This window comes from Chrysochloris asiatica, unplaced genomic scaffold, assembly GCF_000296735.1.
Source record: "Chrysochloris asiatica unplaced genomic scaffold, ChrAsi1.0 scaffold00380, whole genome shotgun sequence".
NCBI lineage: Eukaryota > Metazoa > Chordata > Mammalia > Afrosoricida > Chrysochloridae > Chrysochloris > Chrysochloris asiatica.
The window spans coordinates 1,732,366-1,750,939 of NW_006408898.1; the positions used below are offsets into that span (position 1 = coordinate 1,732,366).

Sequence of the window (18,574 nt, forward strand, 5' to 3'; positions counted from 1 at the left end):
GACGGCACTCAACAACAACAACAAAGGTTTTGCTGAAGGAAGTAGGAGAGGAAAGGACACGACCATTGCAGTATCTGTATGCCCAGGGACTGTACTCAAACCAAACCAGACTGCTGTCCAGTCCATAACCATTTATACTCTGACCCTGTTGGACAAGAGTAGGACTGCCTCATAGAGTTGCCGGTGTTGTAATCTTTACAAACGCAGATGGTCATGTCTTTTTCCTGCAAAGTAGCTGGTGGGTTTGAACTGTAAATCTTTTGTTTGGCAGCCAAGTGCTTTAACCACTGTACTATCAGAGCTCCATAGAACACTTATAGATTTCATTTAATCTTTATAGCAGTCCTGTAAGAAACGCATTTGTTCCATCGTTTTCTAAATCAAAGGAATTTTCATGGCTTTACTCAGTTTCCATAATTGGTAGAACTGATTTTTGAGATCTTTAGTTGATCAGTTTATAGTGATAAGTTTATATCATTTTGTCTTCTCTTTTGGAATTATTTTCCAGTTTGACTTTGAAGGATCACTTTCTCCAGTCATTGCACCCAAAAAAGCAAGGCCTTCTGAGACTGGATCTGATGAGGTAATCATTCCTGTTTCTTCTTACTATAAATTGATTTGTGAATACTCTTATAGTCTTTCACTTTTGTGGTATTCATGTCGATTTCCAACACTTCTTTATTAATTTTAATTTTGAATAACAGTTATTTTGAAGGGTGGAATTGGTTGTTTCTGAAGTCATTTACTTTTGTTTTCAGTGATCATCTAAAAATTACTATAAACATGTTTCTAGATCATTGGGATGACCAGCTTACAGATTCAGTATTTCTGCATGATTGTAGTTTGAGTTTATAGGTGTTTTATTGCCAACTGATCGCCTAAAATGACAGCAGTTACTGTTTTATGCAGTGTTTCTTTAATTTAGGTTCTTAAATGTATTAGGTTCCATGGATATAGTCTTAGGGAACTTCTGCTCCTAATTTTTTATTTTTTTTAAGTTGTGGTAGTGGTGGTGGTGATGTATCAATCATGGAGTTGGTTCTGATTCATAGTGACCCTGTGTAGTGTACCTAAAATGACAGGCTTAAACTTAAGTTTATAGTTTGATCAATTTTGAAAAGTACGCACTCATGTAACACACACCCTGTCAAGACACAGAACATTTCCATTACTCTTAAAAGTTTTTGTTCCTATTTATTGAATTAGTCTCTTCCCAGTTTCCTGGAATAACCCGATTTCTGTGACTGTGTGTTAGTTTTGCTTATTTTAGAACTTGATGTAAATGAAATAATACAGTAAGCTTGTAATTTTTGATACAAAGTTTTTCGCACTCTGCTTACTGTTTTATCTATGCTGTTGCAGAGACCAGTTGTTGGTTCTTATCACTGAGTAGTATGACTATTACCCAGTTTGCTTGTCCTTTATTTGCTGATGGCTATCTAGGCTATTTCCATGTTTTACTATGACAAATCAAGTTACTACCAACATTCTTTACAAGTCTTTGGGGATAGTATTTTCATTTTTCAAAGATAAATACCTGATAGTGAAACTGATGGCTCACTGCTGTAGGTTTAAGAAATTGCCAGACATGTTCTGAACTGGCGTATACCATGTTATGCTCTGACCCGTGATGTTTGAGCATTCCTCTTGCTCTGTACCTATGCTATGATTTGTTAGTGTCATTCTTTTTCATTATAACCATTTGAGTGTGTGAGAAATAGTTTCTTTTATAAAAAACTCACTGTCGTTGAGTTGATTGCAGTTCCTAGTGATTCTGTAGGGAACCAGGTGGTTTTTAACCACTGTGCCACCAGGGTTTCTTAGTTTATTTTATGGCACTTTTAATTTGCCTTTCTCTAATAACTAATGATGCTAAGCACTTTCTTATGTATTTATCTTATGAGTGTGCTCTGACGTTCATGTCTTTTGCCTGTATTTTATTTGGATTTTTAAAGTTACTAATGAGCAATATAAGCTCTTCATATATTTTGGAGATGAGTTCTTTGTCAGATGTCTTGTGAATATTTTCTTTTAGTGTGTGCTTTAGCAGTGTCTTTTTTAAAGCTTTTTGTTGTGAAGTGAGTGAAGGTTTACAGAGCAGATCATCAGTGCTTTGTTTCATTACAATGATTGCAATCCCCTCCATGTACCATCAGTTAACAGTATTTGCCTCTGGCTCTTGCATTCCTCCCTGTGCCTCCTGCTACCTTCCTCTTGCCACTGCCAACATCCCTCTTATTGTATATTGCTTGCCCCATCATCCATGTTAACATGTGTCTGTTCTCTTGTCTGTGCATAATTTTCCCTCCCTGCCACCCTCCTCCCCACTATAGCCATTATAGACTAGTTTTATTTTTCATCAAGAATTTTTTTCTTAAAGTTTTATAACATTTATAACTTTTTATACTATTTGAAACCTTTTGTGATAACTAATTTCACTCAGCATAATATCCTCCAGATTCATGCATGTTGTGAGATGTTTTGCAGATGCATCATTTTTCTTCAGTCTGTTGTGTAGTATTCCATTTGACCATTCTTCTGTTGATGGGCATTTAGGCTGTCTCCATCTTTTTACTCTTGTGAATAGTGCTGCTGTGAACATGGGTGTTCATGTATCTAGTTGTGGCTGTCTGAATGTCTCCTTGGTTTAGTGTATTTTCATATCCCTTGCTCATTTTTAATTGAATCATTTGTCTTCTTGTTGAGGCATTGAAGTGCTCTATAAATGTCAGAGAGTAGTCCTTTGTCTGGTATGTCATTGCCAAACATTTTCCCCAGTGTTAGCAATGTCTTTTGATGAACATAAAGTTTTGTTTTGTTTTGTTTTGATTGCCCTTTGTGTTCGTTTTTTCTTTCATGCCTAGTTTTTTTTTGTTTTCATTTCAAGAAGTTTTAGATTACAATAAAATACTATATTAAGTTTCTCAAAAATGCCAGTGAATTCTAAACTCTGTAAGTAGCATAAACTATATTCTCTGAGTTCTGGTGTGGCACTGTAGGATAAGTATTGGGCTGATAAACACAAGGTTGGCAGTTCAAATCTACCAGCTACTCCTTGGAAATCGTATACAGGGTTGCTGTGAGTCACAATTGACTTGGTGGCACTTAACAGCAGAAACAGCAGTCTCTGAACACAGTGAAATAAACCACAAGTAAAAACCAAAGCATGCTCAGTACTCAGAAAATACTACAATCAGTCTCAATATAGTTGATTATTAAATTATATTATTAGTTTAACATTTTACAAATATAGAAAGACAAGTATACCATCTGAATATAGGTAGACCTATAAACCCCCTGTCTTACCAAAGCATGAGTCAGAGTGGTAGTCACTAAACAGCCTATCTGTACTTTACACATTGCATTCCTTAATTTTGGCTTCATAAAACATAGCCTTATTGTTAAATGCCATGGAGTTGGTTCTGACTCATAGCGACCCTGTGTAGGATTTTCTGAGGCTGTGATCTTTGCAGAAGCAGAAGCCTGATCTTTTTCTTGAGGAGTGGCAAGTGGACTTAAGCTTGTGGCTCACAGTCCAGTGTTTATCCTGTGGAGTCCCTGCACTCCCCAACACATAGCCTTACATATTCTTAAGTAGTCTTTCGTGATTGCTATCTAAATAGCAGATTACTCCCAGAAAAGCTCTTCTCTAAGAGGATATGGCTACATTTTTTTCAACTTTTTAAAGATGGTTTGTCTTAATGTTTATCACTGACTTCTAGAAATTGATTGGTTATTTTTACACTAAAGGTCTTCATAAAAGTTTGTGGAAAATGTAATTGAATTATAATGGAATTTTCTCACAAACTTTTTGTAGCAGCCTTATGCAATAAAATCTGTAAATGCTGGAGCCCAGGTGAAGTGAAAACCTGTCAGAGAAGGAAAATGCAAACATTCTCTGCATATAGAGAGGGATAGAAAAGTGGAGAGGACTGCACTCTTTCAGAAATGGAAAATTTGCCAAGCCCCCAAAACAAGATTGTCTCATTCATTTCCAGCTTCCACCATAGTTGGTCTTTTTTCGCATGTTGTTGTTGTTAAGTGCCTTTGGTTATGGCTCATAACGACTCTGTAGAGGGTATCCGAAGCGTGGCTGGTGAGCTTGATCCACTGACCTTGTGGTGCAAACCAGCCTTGCAATCCAGAGCATTAACCCACTTCATCCGCGTAAAACTAGTGCGTGAGTTATTGTAAATAATTTGACTTTTTTTTTATATGATGACATAAGGAGACATTGGCTAATAAATTTGTATCCTTTTTATTCTTTTCAGGACTGGGAATATTTACTAAATTCAGACTACCACCAGAATGTTGAGTCTCATCTTTTGACTAGATCTTTATGTTTGAGTCCTTTGGAAGTTTCACAGATGAAGGATGAGGAATTTTCACAGAACCTAAGTCTGGATTCTTCTACACTTCTCTTCACTCACATTCCTGCAGTTTTTTTTGTTCTTCATCTTGTCTATGAGGAGCTTAAGTTGAATACTCTAATGGGAGAAGGAATTCGTTCACTTGTTGACCTTCTTGTTCAGTTGGCAAGGTAAATATTTGTAGAGTGGTGGTGGTTGTGTACTGTAGAGTCAGTTCTGACTTATAGTGACCCTGTACAGGGTTTCCAAGGTTGTTAATCTGTATGGGAGTAGAAAGCGTCATCTTTCTCACATGCAGTGACTGGTAGATTCAAACTGCTGATGTTGCAGTTAGCAGCAAACCTGTTAACTCCTACCCTACCAGAATAGAAACTGTCAAGTGATTTTTAAAGGACTTGATCTTATCCATGGATATTTCATTGTTGTTGTATGCTGTCAAATTTGTGCCCATAGTGACCCTGTATAGGGTTTCTAATAACAGCTAATGATTTAGACTGCCAGCCTTGTGGTTAGCAGTCCATTGCTTATCCTGCAGTGCCACATCCAGGCTCATTTATACAAGAACCATTTAAATAAATTTCTGAAAACTACTTTCTCAGTGAAAAAGCATTTTCTACAAACTTTGGGATCATTTAAAGCATTTTCTCAGTGAAAAAGCATTTTCTACAAACTTTGGGATCAGCTAAGTAATGGCCTTGTGGGCCATGTTGAGGTTTTGGTCTTTATCCTGAGATTTTTGGTAAGTCACAAAAATGTGTTAAGCAAGGGGATGGCCTGCTCAGATTTTATTTTGACAACAGTACTGTGATGGAATTTCTGAAGTAATCCCAGCTGCTGTGTAAAATAGCTGACAAGTTTCCAATGTGAGTATGGCAGTCCTTACTGCACTGAGGAGACTCGCCCATGCTGGCTTCCTAGGCCCATCAGTGGAAGCCCAGTGGAGCAGAGCATTGGTACTGACGGCCAGCTCTGGGCTCTTTTGTCTTTGCCTGCAGTGTTACAATATGTAGTGGTTCCTGTCTGTCAGGCACAATGAGATTTTTCTAATAATATGCTTTATCAGCCTTTTTAGCACCTTGTTGATATTAAATTCTTAATGGCTCTGATTTCAAACGTCATAAGTGTTGTTTGAGAATTTGTAACCTTTGATAATAAGGTTGAATTTGGATTGAAAATGTCAACTTCTTAGTTAAGAAGATAGCTCATTTTCTGATTTCTGTGATCTTTTCTGTAAAACAAAAACTGAAACTTTTTTTCTGAGCCATGATAGTTTTAGTTATGGTCAATCTGTTTTATGATAGTTTATCACTAGCATGAAAGTTCTTTTGTAGTTAAATGATTTCCAAGCCTTGATTATGACTACTGGAAATAAATAACATTTGTATAATGTTTTACATTTTATGAGGTGTTTTTCACATGTATCTTTTAACCTTGAAAACTTCAGAGTAAGTTAATTGATGTTTCCCTATGTTCTGGAAACAAATATTGTGGTTCCTAGAGAAGATCTGCTAAAGATTACACAGGGAGAGACTAAACCCCAGTGTTTTTTCCTCTAGTTTTACTACCATGAAATGGATCCAGTAAAAAAAAGTGTCCTGTTGGGCACTTTACAGTCCAGACATTTAAAAAAACAGGTCTAAATTTGATTACTTTCTTTCTAATGAGTAAGTTTCCTAAACTGCAAAGTTTGATGACTTCTGATTTGGGGGGGTGGGGCAAAAGGTGGGGGAGATGGTCAGGTGGACAATGCTATAATACCTCCCTTGTTATTTCCTCTTTATATGCTCTTATTGTTTTAGGGACTTAAAATTGGGACCTTACATAGACCATTACTATAGAGACTACCCAACACTTGTCAGAACTACTGGACAAGTATGCACAATTGATCAGGGTAAGTACCTGTGCTAGTAGAGATATTCAGAACTGAGTGACATTTGCTTTTCTTTCTCTGAAAGTTTCTTACCATTTGCCTCTAAGTCAGGTAAAATGTATTGACACCGGGCAGAGTTTTAATTCTAGTGCTTGATCTTTGACTTAATAAACTATAACCTCTTCAGTGTGTGGGGAGAATTTCACTATTCCTAAGACTGACTTGTAAAAGCTTAGTCAGGGCGCCAGTGTCAAAGATGCTTTGCCTAGACCTTTGTTATCCCAATTAATAGTCACTGGTGTGGCACTGCAGGTTAATGCTCTGGACTGCAAGGTTGGTTTGAACCACAAGTCTGGTGGTTCAGGCTTACCTGCCGCTCCTTGGAACCCTATACAGGGTTGCTATGAGTCAGAACTGACTAGATGGCACTTAACAACAGCAACAGTCATATCATAAGCTTGTTGGTTCAAACCCACCAGGCTGCTCCTTACAAACTCTGTAGAGGGTTGCTGTGAGTTGGAGTTAACTCGACGGCATTTAACGATTGTCATGTAGTGACTGTAAGTTAATTAAAAAAAGTTTAGTTCCCCAAATGCACTAGCCACAATTTAAGTCTCAGTGGCTACGTGGGGCTACTGTTTACCATGTTTTGGACAGTCCCTGAACAAAAGGGACTCAAGAGTGGGGCCTGGTTGTTAGAGCAAATTCTTAGTCTCTTTCTCAGCTTTAGGCCTGGAGCAGAAGAATTTGATTAGATTCTTGATATGCCTGACTTGGGCACAGGGTTTGTCTAATTTCTATTAATCCTGGGATAAAATAGTTAATTAAATTCTATATATAATAATATTGTCAACTATTTTATCTGAAAGAAAAACTGAAGCATTTTAGAGATAATGGGGAAAAAGTTTGATTGTTTCAAAATGGCAGTTGAGTACTGTTGATTGTTTTTCTTTTAAGGTAAAATGTTGCTTTGAAGTGCCAGTTCAAGGTGAGCTTGAAATGCCTACCTTGAGGTTCAAACTGACGTTGCAGTCCAGCTCATTAACCCCCAGCGATAGTACTGTCTTATTGTATCCTTACATCTTTTTAAGCATATCTCTAATTTTAAAGGTCAGACAGGATTTATGCACCAGCCATCATTTTTCACTTCTGAACCTCCGAGTATTTATCAGTGGGTGAGTTCTTGTCTGAAGGGTGAAGGAATGCCCCCGTATCCTTACCTCCCTGGCATCTGTGAAAGAAGCAAACTTGTTGTCTTGGTATGTATTACGAAGTGTGCTGCTTATATTGCTTTTGATTTTGTTTTAAATGATCATAGAGTGAAATTGACTATTTTTCTTTTTATGTAAAGTTCTACGAATTTCAGCATGCGTTTAAATGCCTGTTCACTAGCCACTCCCTGGAAACCTTATACTGGGTCAACTGACTTAAGGGCAATTAACAATAACAACAACAGTCCTCCCTGTTACTTGAATATGAGCAGTTCTTTTGTCACCCACCACTCTAGCAAATGTTGATACATCTGCATAATGGAAAACTTCTTGTTGCATGCCATTAACCCTGTATAAGGTTTCTAAGGAGTGACTGGTGTGTATGAACCACTGACCTTGCAATCCAGCACATTATTCTGCAGTGCCACACCAGGACTTGACAGTATAAAGGAATGAATTGCTGGTACATGCATTGGTTGACTCTCAAAGGCATTATGGAAAATTAGATGATTAAGACACAAAAAACTACGTATTGTATTATTGCATTTACGAGACTTTGTAGAATTGGGAAAACTATACGGAAACAGTAGATTCTTTGTTTAGAGTGTAGGGAGAGGACATTGATTACAAAGGGGCACAAGGGAACTTTGGGTGTGATGCAGGTATTCTGTATTGTTATTGCTGTAGTGATTACAAAATAGTTAACAATTGTCTAAGTTCAGAACTGTACACTTAATATGGGTGAATGTTCCTATATTTAAATTATGCCTCAATAATCCTGAGTTAAAAAAGAGTACTCAGTGTCTAAACTGTTAATTTGTTTTTTTGCAGAGTATGGCCCTCTACATATTTGGTGATGAGAGCTCTGTTTCTGATGAAGCCTCACAGTATTTATCTAGAATAACTACAGGTAAGTCAGTGATGTTAGGCCTCCCTAGACCAAGTTTTATAAATGTTGATATCAAAGTAGAAATAAAAAACTAAGGTTTTCATAGTGTTCTTTCACTTTAGAGGCCATGTCTACCTCTTAGTCCAGCACTGTCCTAATCTACAGTCAGAGTCTGATTTTTATACACCAAGTTACTTAAAATGAAACAAATCTTATCTGTTTGGTATAGCTAGAATGACTATTTTAGAATGGCTTCCCAACCTGCCAGAGTACTGCTTGTTTTATTATTTTTTAGGAGATGATTGTTAATGAATTCTAATTTCTACATGTCTTCCATAAAGGCTATGTTTTCTTATAATGATTATAAAATATTAAAATTTCATTTTGTTTCCTTTTAGCACCCCCAAAGTTACAAACAGAACAAGAGGAAAGCAGGTGACGTTTATTCACATTGTGCTTTTATTGAGGAAATTTAAAATGGTGTGTGTTACGGATCTCTTTAATAACTCTGTGTTTTTTTCTTTCATAGATTTAGTTTCAGGCATTCTTCATCAGTTTCTAGCCTAGCTGAACGATTAGTTGTCTGGATGACTAATGTAGGTAAGAGCTTTTTTGTAACTTTTTCTCTCTCTTGGAAATGACAGTAAGAAGCAAGCCCCATGTCTCTTCCCCCCCCTCCCCCTCACCTTGTTGTGTGGTTAAGTGCCATTGAGTTGACACCGACTCATAGTTACCTTATGCACAGCAGAACGAAACAGTGCCCGATCCTGGGCCAACCTCACTGCTTTTGCCACGCTTGAGTCCATTGATGCTGCCACTTGGCCAATCCATCTCATTGGGGGTCTTCCTCTTTTTCTCTGACCCTCCACCGTACCAAACATGATATCCGTCTCCAGTGACTGGTTTCTCCTGACAATATGTCCGAAGTATGAGAGATGAAGTTTGGTCATCTTGGTCTCCAAGGAGCACTCTGGCTGCACTTCTTCCAAAATGGATCTATTGGTTCTTTTGGCAGCCCATGGCACTTTCAGTATTCTCCTCCAACACCACAACTCAAAAGCATCAATTCTTCTATGGTCTCCCTTATATGCAGCTTTCGCATGCATATGAAGTTATTGAAAATACCATGGCTTGGGTCAGGCGCACCTTAGTCCTCAAGCTGACATCTTTGCTCTTCAACACTTTAAAAAGGTCTTCTGCAACAGATTTGCCTAATGCAATACGTACTTTGATTTCTTGACTACTGCTTCAGTGAGTGTTGATGGTTGATCCAAAAAGAATGAAGTCCTTGACAACTTCAATCTTTTCTCTGTTGATAAGAATGTTTATTGGTCCAATGGTGAGGATTTTTGTTTTCTTGACATTGAGATGTAATCCATAACGAAGGCTGTGCTCTTGGATCTTCATCAGTAAACGTTTTAAGTCCTCTTCACTTTAATTAAGCAAGGTTGTATCATCTGCATATCGCAGGTTGTTATGAGTCTTCCTCTAATCCTGATGCCACGTTTTTCTTCATATAACCCAGCTTCTCAGATTATCTGCTCAGCATACAGGTTGAATTAAGTATGGTGAAAGAATACAACCTTGTCGCACACCTTTCTTAATTTTAAACCATTCAGTGTTTCCATATTCTGTTCGAACAACTGCCTCTTGGTCCAGATACCGATTCTTCATGAGCACAATTAAATGTTCCGGAATATTCATACTTAGCAATGTTTTCCATAGCGTGTCATGATCCACACAATCAAAAGCCTTTGTGTAGTCAATAAAGCACAGGTCAACATCTTTCTGATATTCTCTGTTTTCAGCCAAGATCCATCGGACATCAGCAATGATATCCGTCGTTCCACAGCCTCTTCTGAATCTGGCTTGAACGTCTGAAAGTTCTCTGTCACTGTATACTTGTAGCCGTTTCTTTATATTTACTTTGGGATATCAGAGATTGTTAGATGATTTCTGCATTCCATTGGGTGGGTTACCACTCTTTGGAATGGGCACAAATTCGGATCTCTTCCAATCAGTCGGCCAGATAGTTGTCTTCCAAATTTCTTGACAGAGATGAGTGAATGCCTCATGTGATGCGTCACTTTCTTGAAAGATTTCAATTTTTATTCCATTAATTCCTGGTGCCTTGTTCTTTGCCAATTCCTTCAGTGCACCTTGGACTTCTTCCTTTAGTATCATTGGCTCCTGATCATATGCTTCCTCTGAAAGTGGTTGAACATCAACCATTTCCTTTTGGTACAGTGATTCTGTGTATTCTTTCCATCTTCTCTTGATGGCTTTCTGCATCATTCAATAATTTGCCCAGAGAATCTTTCAGTAACGAAAGTCGAGGCTTGAATTTTTTTCTTCAGTTCCCCCAGCTTGAGAAATGCTGAGCATGTTCTTCCTTTTTGGTTTTCTGGTTACAGATCTTTGCAAATTTTCTTGTAATACTTGGTTTTATCTTCTTGAGCTGATCTTTGGAAATTTTCTGTTTAGCTCTTGGACCTCATTCCTTCCATTTGCTCTAGCATCTCTACACTGGAGAGCAAGTTTCAGAATCTCTTCAGACATCCATTTTGACCTTTTCCTTCTTTCTTGTCTTCACCTTGGATACCCCTAACTAACCTGTATTCTTTCATACCAGCTCAAGTGGGCAGGCAGGAGGAGAGAGGGGTGCTGGCTCTTGAAGCTTCCACAGTTGAGATTACAATCCATCAAATCCTTTTTTTGACAGTCTCACAATTTCCATGTAATAGTATCTGGCATCCAGTTTTTTAGCTCATAATGGGTAAGAAAAACTTAATGTACCGTTCACCTTAGGCCTTTGAAGATTGTGGCTAGTGAACCTGGCCTCAGAGTGGAGTCATCTTATCACTACACATTGACACTTTGAAGTCATCCTGACACTCAGGTATCAAGAAGTGATTATTTCTGGAAAATTCTAAAAGTAATCATATAAAGATTCCAGAGTGTGCTTTTGAAGGATGTAGGCCAAAGATTTCTGGCATAGTTTGAACATCCAGCCAGGAAGAAGGATAGGGAGGAAAAGAGGTCTATATTCTGTATTCCCAAAGCTTGTGCTCCTAGATTTTAAACAGAGTAACATACTGAAGAAATTTTTTAAAGTTTAAGAAGTTTCTGAAAGCTTATCCAAAGAATGTTCTAGTTGTTAGTTCTTCACAGTTCATTTTTAAATGTATCTTTCAAAATTGCAATTGTCATACACATATAGTATACCTATGCTGGAAAATTCTGTTGGAGTTTTATTCATTTGTTTATTGAATATGTAGTAAAAGCATTATTCTCAGGTAAGGGAACATTTTTGCCTCAATCACCTTTTTGTATTAACAAATATTGCACAATACCATAAAACTCGAATTATGAAAAATAAAATTTTATTAACCAGAGGGTTAAAAATATTTTAAATATGAAATTTTTTATACACATGCAAAAGAATGTATAAAATGTCTGTGTTTAGTCTTGTAGTTGTTCTTAATTGTTGTCGAGTTGGTTCCTATTCATAGAGACCCTGAATAGGGCTTCTGAGGAACAGCTGGTGGGTTTGATCCTATAGCACCTCACCTGGAATCCAATATTTAGTTTAGAGAATAACAATAAAATGAGTACTGATGTCTATTTTTTTTAAATAAAGTTTACATTATTTAGCAGTTTGTGTTGTATAGTTCTGAACTTTATGTCAATATATATAGATATAAATATGTTCTTTTCTATATTCCACATTATTTTTTAAAGATTTGTCCATGTTGAGTCATGTAGTTATGACTTACTAATTGTCCTACTGTGTAATGTGCCATTGTTTGAATATACTACCACTGGTCCATTTTACTGATAATAGATACGTTTGCCACAGTGAAGCAGTGTTGCTAATTAATATTTTAATACTTGTGTTCTGATGCACTTTATACACGTTTCTCTTTGTATGGATATTGAGGGATTATAGAGCTAGACCTGTCTATACATGACCAACCTTACTCGGTGGTAAGGTCACTGTTGTCCAAAGCAGTCTACACCACCATCAGCTATGGATGAGAAATCTATAGCTTCACAGTTGTCAACACTTGGTATTCACCAACTTTACTATTTCTCTCTCAGATGGATGTGATCTGAATCGGCATTTCTTTGACCACTCATTATGTAGAACGTCTTACATGTTTATAATATTTGTCTAGTCTTCATGGAAATATTTTTTGTCCTTTGTGTTTTTTTGGATTATTTGTCTTAATCTTAAGGTTTTTGGTTCTCCATATTTTGGATACTAATCCTTTTGGAATATTTCAAGATTTTTTTTTCGTTAACATATGTATTTTAAACTCTTATTGTGAATTGAGTGAAGGATTGTAGATCAGATCATCAGTTTTTCATTCAATGAATCATTCATTTTGTTTCATCTCAATGATTGCAATCCCCTCCATGTAACAGGTGTCCCACTTCCTTCCTGTGGTTCTTATTTCCATTCCACCCTCCTTCCCAACCCTTCTGAACTTGTCCTTAGGTAAATGTTGCCCTTTTGATCCTAAATGGTTGACCATTTCATGGTGAGCATACTAGTGCTGTTGTGCCTCCTATATACATATCTACTGCCTGGCTGAAAATTGAGCCATGAGGATAATTTTGGCTACAGATTTGAAGGATGGCTGAAGGTTGTAGTCACAGTTACACAAAACACACAGTCTATTTCTGACCAGTAAACCTGGTCTTTTTTATAATTTTGAAATTTTTCCACTTTCCCCCTACATTTTCTCTCAACTCTGTCAGGAGCCTTCTAATGTGATCCCTGTCAGAACAGTTGGCAGTGGTTACCAGGCACCATCTAGTTCTTCTGGTCTCAGGGTTGTGGAGACTGATGGTCACATGTTCCATTATTCCATTGGACTAATGGGTTCCAAGCTTTTAAGTAAGATTTCATGACTGTTATTTCCTCCACACATGGAGAGACCAATCATTGCACGTTAGACAGCCACTCATGAGCTTTTAAGATGCCAGTCACTACTCACCAAAGTAGGGTGTAGAACGTTGTCTTTGTGGACTATGTTATGTCTGTTATTGTGTTCCCTGAGACTATGGTCTTGACTTCTCCAGCCCAGCAACTCATTGCCTCAATGGAATCTGGTAATGTCTCAGTTTTCATAATTTTGCCCGCTCTTTATAAGAGACATTTTTTACTAGTCTTTGATGCCAAGGCATTAGTCTGGTAGTAGTAGTTGTTGTTGAGACAGCTCCAACTCAGGAATTCGGTGCACAACAAAATGACACACTGCCCGGTCCTGCACCATCTTCACAGTTGTTATGCTTCAGCCTTTTGTGTAGCTGACGGTGCCCATCCAACTTGTTGTGAATATTCCTCTTTTTCTCAACCCTCTGCTTTACCAGACATAACATCCTTCTCCAGGGACTGGTCCCTTCTGACAATATATCCCAAAGTATGAGAGTGAAGTCTCATCATCTTGGCTTCTAGGGAGCATTCTTGCTGTATTTCTTCTAACAGATTTGTTTGTTCTGGTAGTAAGATGAATAAAATGAATTTCTTTTTGGTCAGGATAGATATTTGCCACCTTTAGTTATAAAGATAATTAGGACAGTGGAATTTTTAAATTCAGTTATTTCTCCCTTCCTTTCTCCATAAGGATTCACGCTAAGAGATTTGGAGACTCTTCCCTTTGGAATTGCACTTCCCATCAGAGATGCAATTTATCACTGCCGTGAGCAGCCTGCTTCAGACTGGCCAGAAGCTGTCTGTCTCTTGATTGGACGTCAGGATCTTTCCAAGCAGGCCTGCGAAGGAAACTTACCCAAAGGGAAATCTGTGAGTATCAACTTGGAAAGTTCATAGTTCACTTTTGGTCTCATAATGATTGGAATGGGGTGTTAGATTTTCATAATTTATGTATACTACTTTTCCAAAGGGATTCAGTCACTGGCTGTTATCTTATTTTTTAAACTTTCCCCATTAACTCAGTCGGTAATTCTTCCAAGTGAGGAGTAGTAGTATACTTTTGTTTTTTTAAAGCTTTTATTGTGAATTGACTGGGTAATTTACATTCAACATCGTACATTGTTTCATTGCAATGATTACAATCCCCTTCATGCACCAATGGTTTACCTCTATGCCCTCTTTTTGCTTTACTTTTTTTTTTTTTTTGATGTACCCAAAACACACAGAAAATATATATTTGCTTAAACCACCCAAGGTCACATTTTGCAAGCCAGCCTCCAGCCTGCAGGCCCATAGCCTTTCTCATTCCATGGGTTTAGAGTCCTCAGCTGCTCTCTCTCTTCATGCCATTGCCTCTGTTTCCATCTCTGTTGTCATTGCTTTTCTAGTAGTATCCCATGCTCCACTCATGTTCTTCCCTCTTGATGGTCCTAGGGTCCTCTGTTCCTGGAATGGAAGATTAACTACTCCCCTTTTTGTTTTACATCTTCTACCTTTATAGTGTGACAATCATAATTAGTCATGATAACAATTACTCACTATTAAAAAGAATCCTGTCCCCATCCTTCCTTATCCCCTTTCACCAGACTTATCTGGATAAGAGGAAAACTATTCAGTGGGGATTCTACCTTACCCTCTTAATTCTGAAACTAAGCACACTCTTAAAAGCTTTTAAGCCAGCCACTTTATGTCTTTATAGACCCCTCCCCCCATTTTTGGTAGCCAGTGTCTAAGTTGTCCCTCCCTATGAACCCTGTGTACTGAAGGAACAGGCTTGATCCTTGATGTGAAGAATCCTTCCCTTTTGGTTGAAATTTTCAGCAACTACATCCATAAGCAAAGGTCCAGTTCATCAAATTGTAGCAATTTATACTTGCTTCCTATAGCATACTTCTCTATCTTCCTTTAGTTGAATTCTGACCAGCAAGCCATCCATGCTATGTCAAATGGGTGTTATCTGCAAGTTTGGGCATTCTTGCACACTTCTCCCCACTTCAGACCAGCTTTAGCTCCCAGTGGTTAGATCAGTGTCCATGGGCTTGGGAGTCTCCTAGTCTCTGTAAACTTCAGACCAGCCAGCCCTTATTCTCTCATCTCAAGGCTGATGGGTGTCTATGGAACACGGTCGAACTTAGCCCATGTATTCATTGCTGAATTTCCCCCACTTCCACTCACAAGTAGACCAGTGTGGTCATTAACGAGCTTACAAACCTGCTTGTGTGATCCTTTTGAGTTTCAATATTGGAAGGGCATTTACCCTGGTGTGTTGACTTTTCTTACCTTTATGGCTCCCAGGTGAACAGCTTGCTTGATCTTGTAACAGCCAAACAGTTTGCCTTTTTTTTTTTTTCCTGCTGATCTTTTTTTCTGCATGTCCTTTAAAGTGGGAATGTCCCACTTCAGGAGGTTATGGATGGGGCTTAGGATTCTCCCTAAGGCCCCATACTCTACCAAGACTTAACCAGAAGGCAATTATCACTGGGCAAATTCTAGTACCCCCTTTAACTAATCCAACTAGTTTTAGGCTGAATTGGGCTTACAGCTTTCTGTAATCATAATTCCTAATATTCCTTTCTCTCCCACTTGAATGTTTATTTTACAATAATAGGCTGGGGAAACCAATATCCACAAGACAGTCAAGCACCAGATCACAAATGGAGAATAATTACATAATACTGAGAATTATGGCTTAACCCAATTAACACATATTTTGGGGGGCACACAATTGAATCCATAGCATTACGTGTCTAGGACAGCAGAGACTGAGGTAAATAGTATTTGCATTTTTAAATGGATAAGCCTCTTCCTGTGTCCAGTGGAAGCAGGAAGACAGTCATTGAGACAGTAGCTTGGACTAGAGCAGTTGCAGAAGAAGTCATGAGACATGGTTGGGTTGAGAATATTTTGAAGGTAAAGCTTGCCTACCTCACGTAGGGAATTCTTCTCTAAGGAGAAAGTGAAGAGCTCTTGGCCTTACCAACTGTGTGGGTGGCAGTGCTATGTGGGATAAGAAGTTAAGTCTGTAGCAAACAGGGAGACACTGATTTTTCCCCCTTAATTTCTAGTTGCTATCTAAATACTTTTCATAGGACAGAAAAGGCAAGCCCACCCCCACACTCTACTTCTTTTTAACTACTTTAAGTAATTTAAGAAATGAAGTAGTAGCACCCTTCTGAACCAAGGACTAAACTTTGGTTTGTTACTCCTTTCTCCAACTCCTTTGGACCTTTGCATGTGCGCTCATGTGGGTATACATCTGCGTTTATAATACTGATCTAAATGTAGAGCCCCATGTTGGTTCCATTTGCACTAAGAATCTTGATAAATATTTAGTTGCTTTGAATGTGTGTGGCAAAGGTTACTGTGGAAAGAATTATTTCACTTCTGGTTGATTTATTTTGCATTAGTTCAGAAGGATAGTTACGAAAAATTTGTCTAGAGCATATTTCTATTTTGTTTCCTTTTTCATTATATTCATTATGTAATGCTTTAATCTTTGGTATCAAAATGGGTCTGTCTGCTTTGGTTAATCTTACTCTAGGATTCTTTGCAATTATTTACAATTTAGCTTCTGAGTTTTAGGGGCACTTTTTAGGACCTGAAGTTTTCAAACTTTATATCAAAGAAGCATTTTCTTCTAAATATACATATTTTCTCTGTGCCCATATAGTCTAGGCACAACATCCTGTGCTCTTGTTCAATAAATACACATTGACTAGTTTTTCAATTATTACTACTGTAAAGTTGGAGTCCTGGTGTGGCGCTGTAGGGTAAGTATTAGAACACAAGGTCAGTTTGAACCTCAGGGTCAGCAGTTCAAACTCACCAGCTGCTTCTCAGAAACCCTGTACAATGTTGATATGAGTTGAAATCGACTTGACGGTATTTAACAACACCAATAATGAAGTCTGTTCATTCAGGTGCTCTCATCAGATGTTCCTTCAGGAACAGAAACTGAGGAGGAAGATGATGGCATGAATGATATGAACCAGGAGGTTATGTCACTAATATGGAGTGAAGATTTAAGAGTGCAGGATGTGCGAAGACTTCTGCAAAGTGCTCATCCTGTCCGTGTCAACGTGGTACAGTACCCAGAACTTAGTGATCACGAGTTTATTGAAGAAAAAGAAAACAGGTGAATAGTGTTCATTGTCTTAATTCTTGTCCAAGTTTTTATGTTACATTTGGGACTTCTTTATATTTCTGCTTTATTAAAATTTTTGCATTTGATATCCCTAAAATGGTATTTTAAAATTAAAATGTGTCACATGTTTTAAGTTTTTAGCTGACCTCAGTAAACCATACATGTTTTCAAAGTATCTTTGATATTGGATGCATAATTATTGTATTTCAGATCTTTCTTTTCTTTGAAATACAATGGTATGTTATCTTATTGTTGGTCAGTGCTGTCCATCCAGTCTGTTTTGATCCATAGCAACCCTTAATAGGATTTCTGAGGAGCAGTTGGTGAGCTTGAACCACCGACCTTGTGGTTTCAACTGACATTGCAGTCTAGTACATTAACCCCACAGCGCCATTTAGAGATGATTAATACCTGAAGAATTTATAAATAAAGCAAGACACTGGACTCATTCTCCTGTGTCTTAAAAATAGATTTTGCCTTGTTCTAAAAAATGTAGTTTAAACTTAAGCCACTATTTATTTATTTTTTTTTTACTAAAGTATTGATCAGTGCTCTGTAAGCCTTTTTTCCTGACACTCTGTGTAATACAATCTTATTTATCCCTTGATAAACTGTAAGACTCAAAATTACTTTCCTCCTATTTTCTGCCTTTTCTCTATCATCTGTCATTCTCACATCACTGTTTTCTAATTCTTCCATTTTCTGAGGAATCCAGTGACCTAATGGTTACAATTCTTGACTGCTAAACAAAAGATACGCAGTTTACATTCACTAGCCAGTTTGAACCCTCCAACTGTTCTGTGGGAGAAAGACATGGCAGTTTGCTTCCATAAAGATTGCAACCTTAGGAACCCTGTGGGGCAATCCTTATCTGCCCTTTAAGGCTGATTTAAGTAAATCCATTCTACAACAATGAATTTATTTTTCTTAGCAGTGGATTTTTCTTTTGTTTTTATTTGGAACTACTTCAAGGGAATGGGCCATTCATATTGAATTATATTAGTGTATTATAATATACTGAATTATATATAAGGAGCTCTGGTAGCGTAGTGGTTACGAATCGGGCTGCAAACCTTAAGGTCAGTGGTTCGAAACTACCAACTGCTCCGCGGGAGAAAGATGAGGCTTTCTACTCCCGTAAAGATTTA

At 37.7% G+C, this 18,574-nt stretch overlaps 1 protein-coding gene across 1 annotated transcript in view; it reads left to right on the forward strand.

Moving 5' to 3' along the window:
• The window catches only part of ANAPC1 (anaphase promoting complex subunit 1), a 110,893-nt gene that overhangs the window by 37,752 nt on the left and 54,567 nt on the right, over positions 1-18,574 (forward strand). Inside the window, exons 17-25 of the mRNA XM_006876451.1 lie at positions 509-583; positions 4,272-4,540; positions 6,170-6,261; positions 7,351-7,499; positions 8,283-8,361; positions 8,739-8,775; positions 8,870-8,940; positions 13,974-14,152; positions 17,203-17,417. Coding sequence (XP_006876513.1) covers positions 509-583; positions 4,272-4,540; positions 6,170-6,261; positions 7,351-7,499; positions 8,283-8,361; positions 8,739-8,775; positions 8,870-8,940; positions 13,974-14,152; positions 17,203-17,417 — 1,166 coding nt within the window. The remainder of the gene's footprint in view (positions 1-508; positions 584-4,271; positions 4,541-6,169; positions 6,262-7,350; positions 7,500-8,282; positions 8,362-8,738; positions 8,776-8,869; positions 8,941-13,973; positions 14,153-17,202; positions 17,418-18,574) is intronic.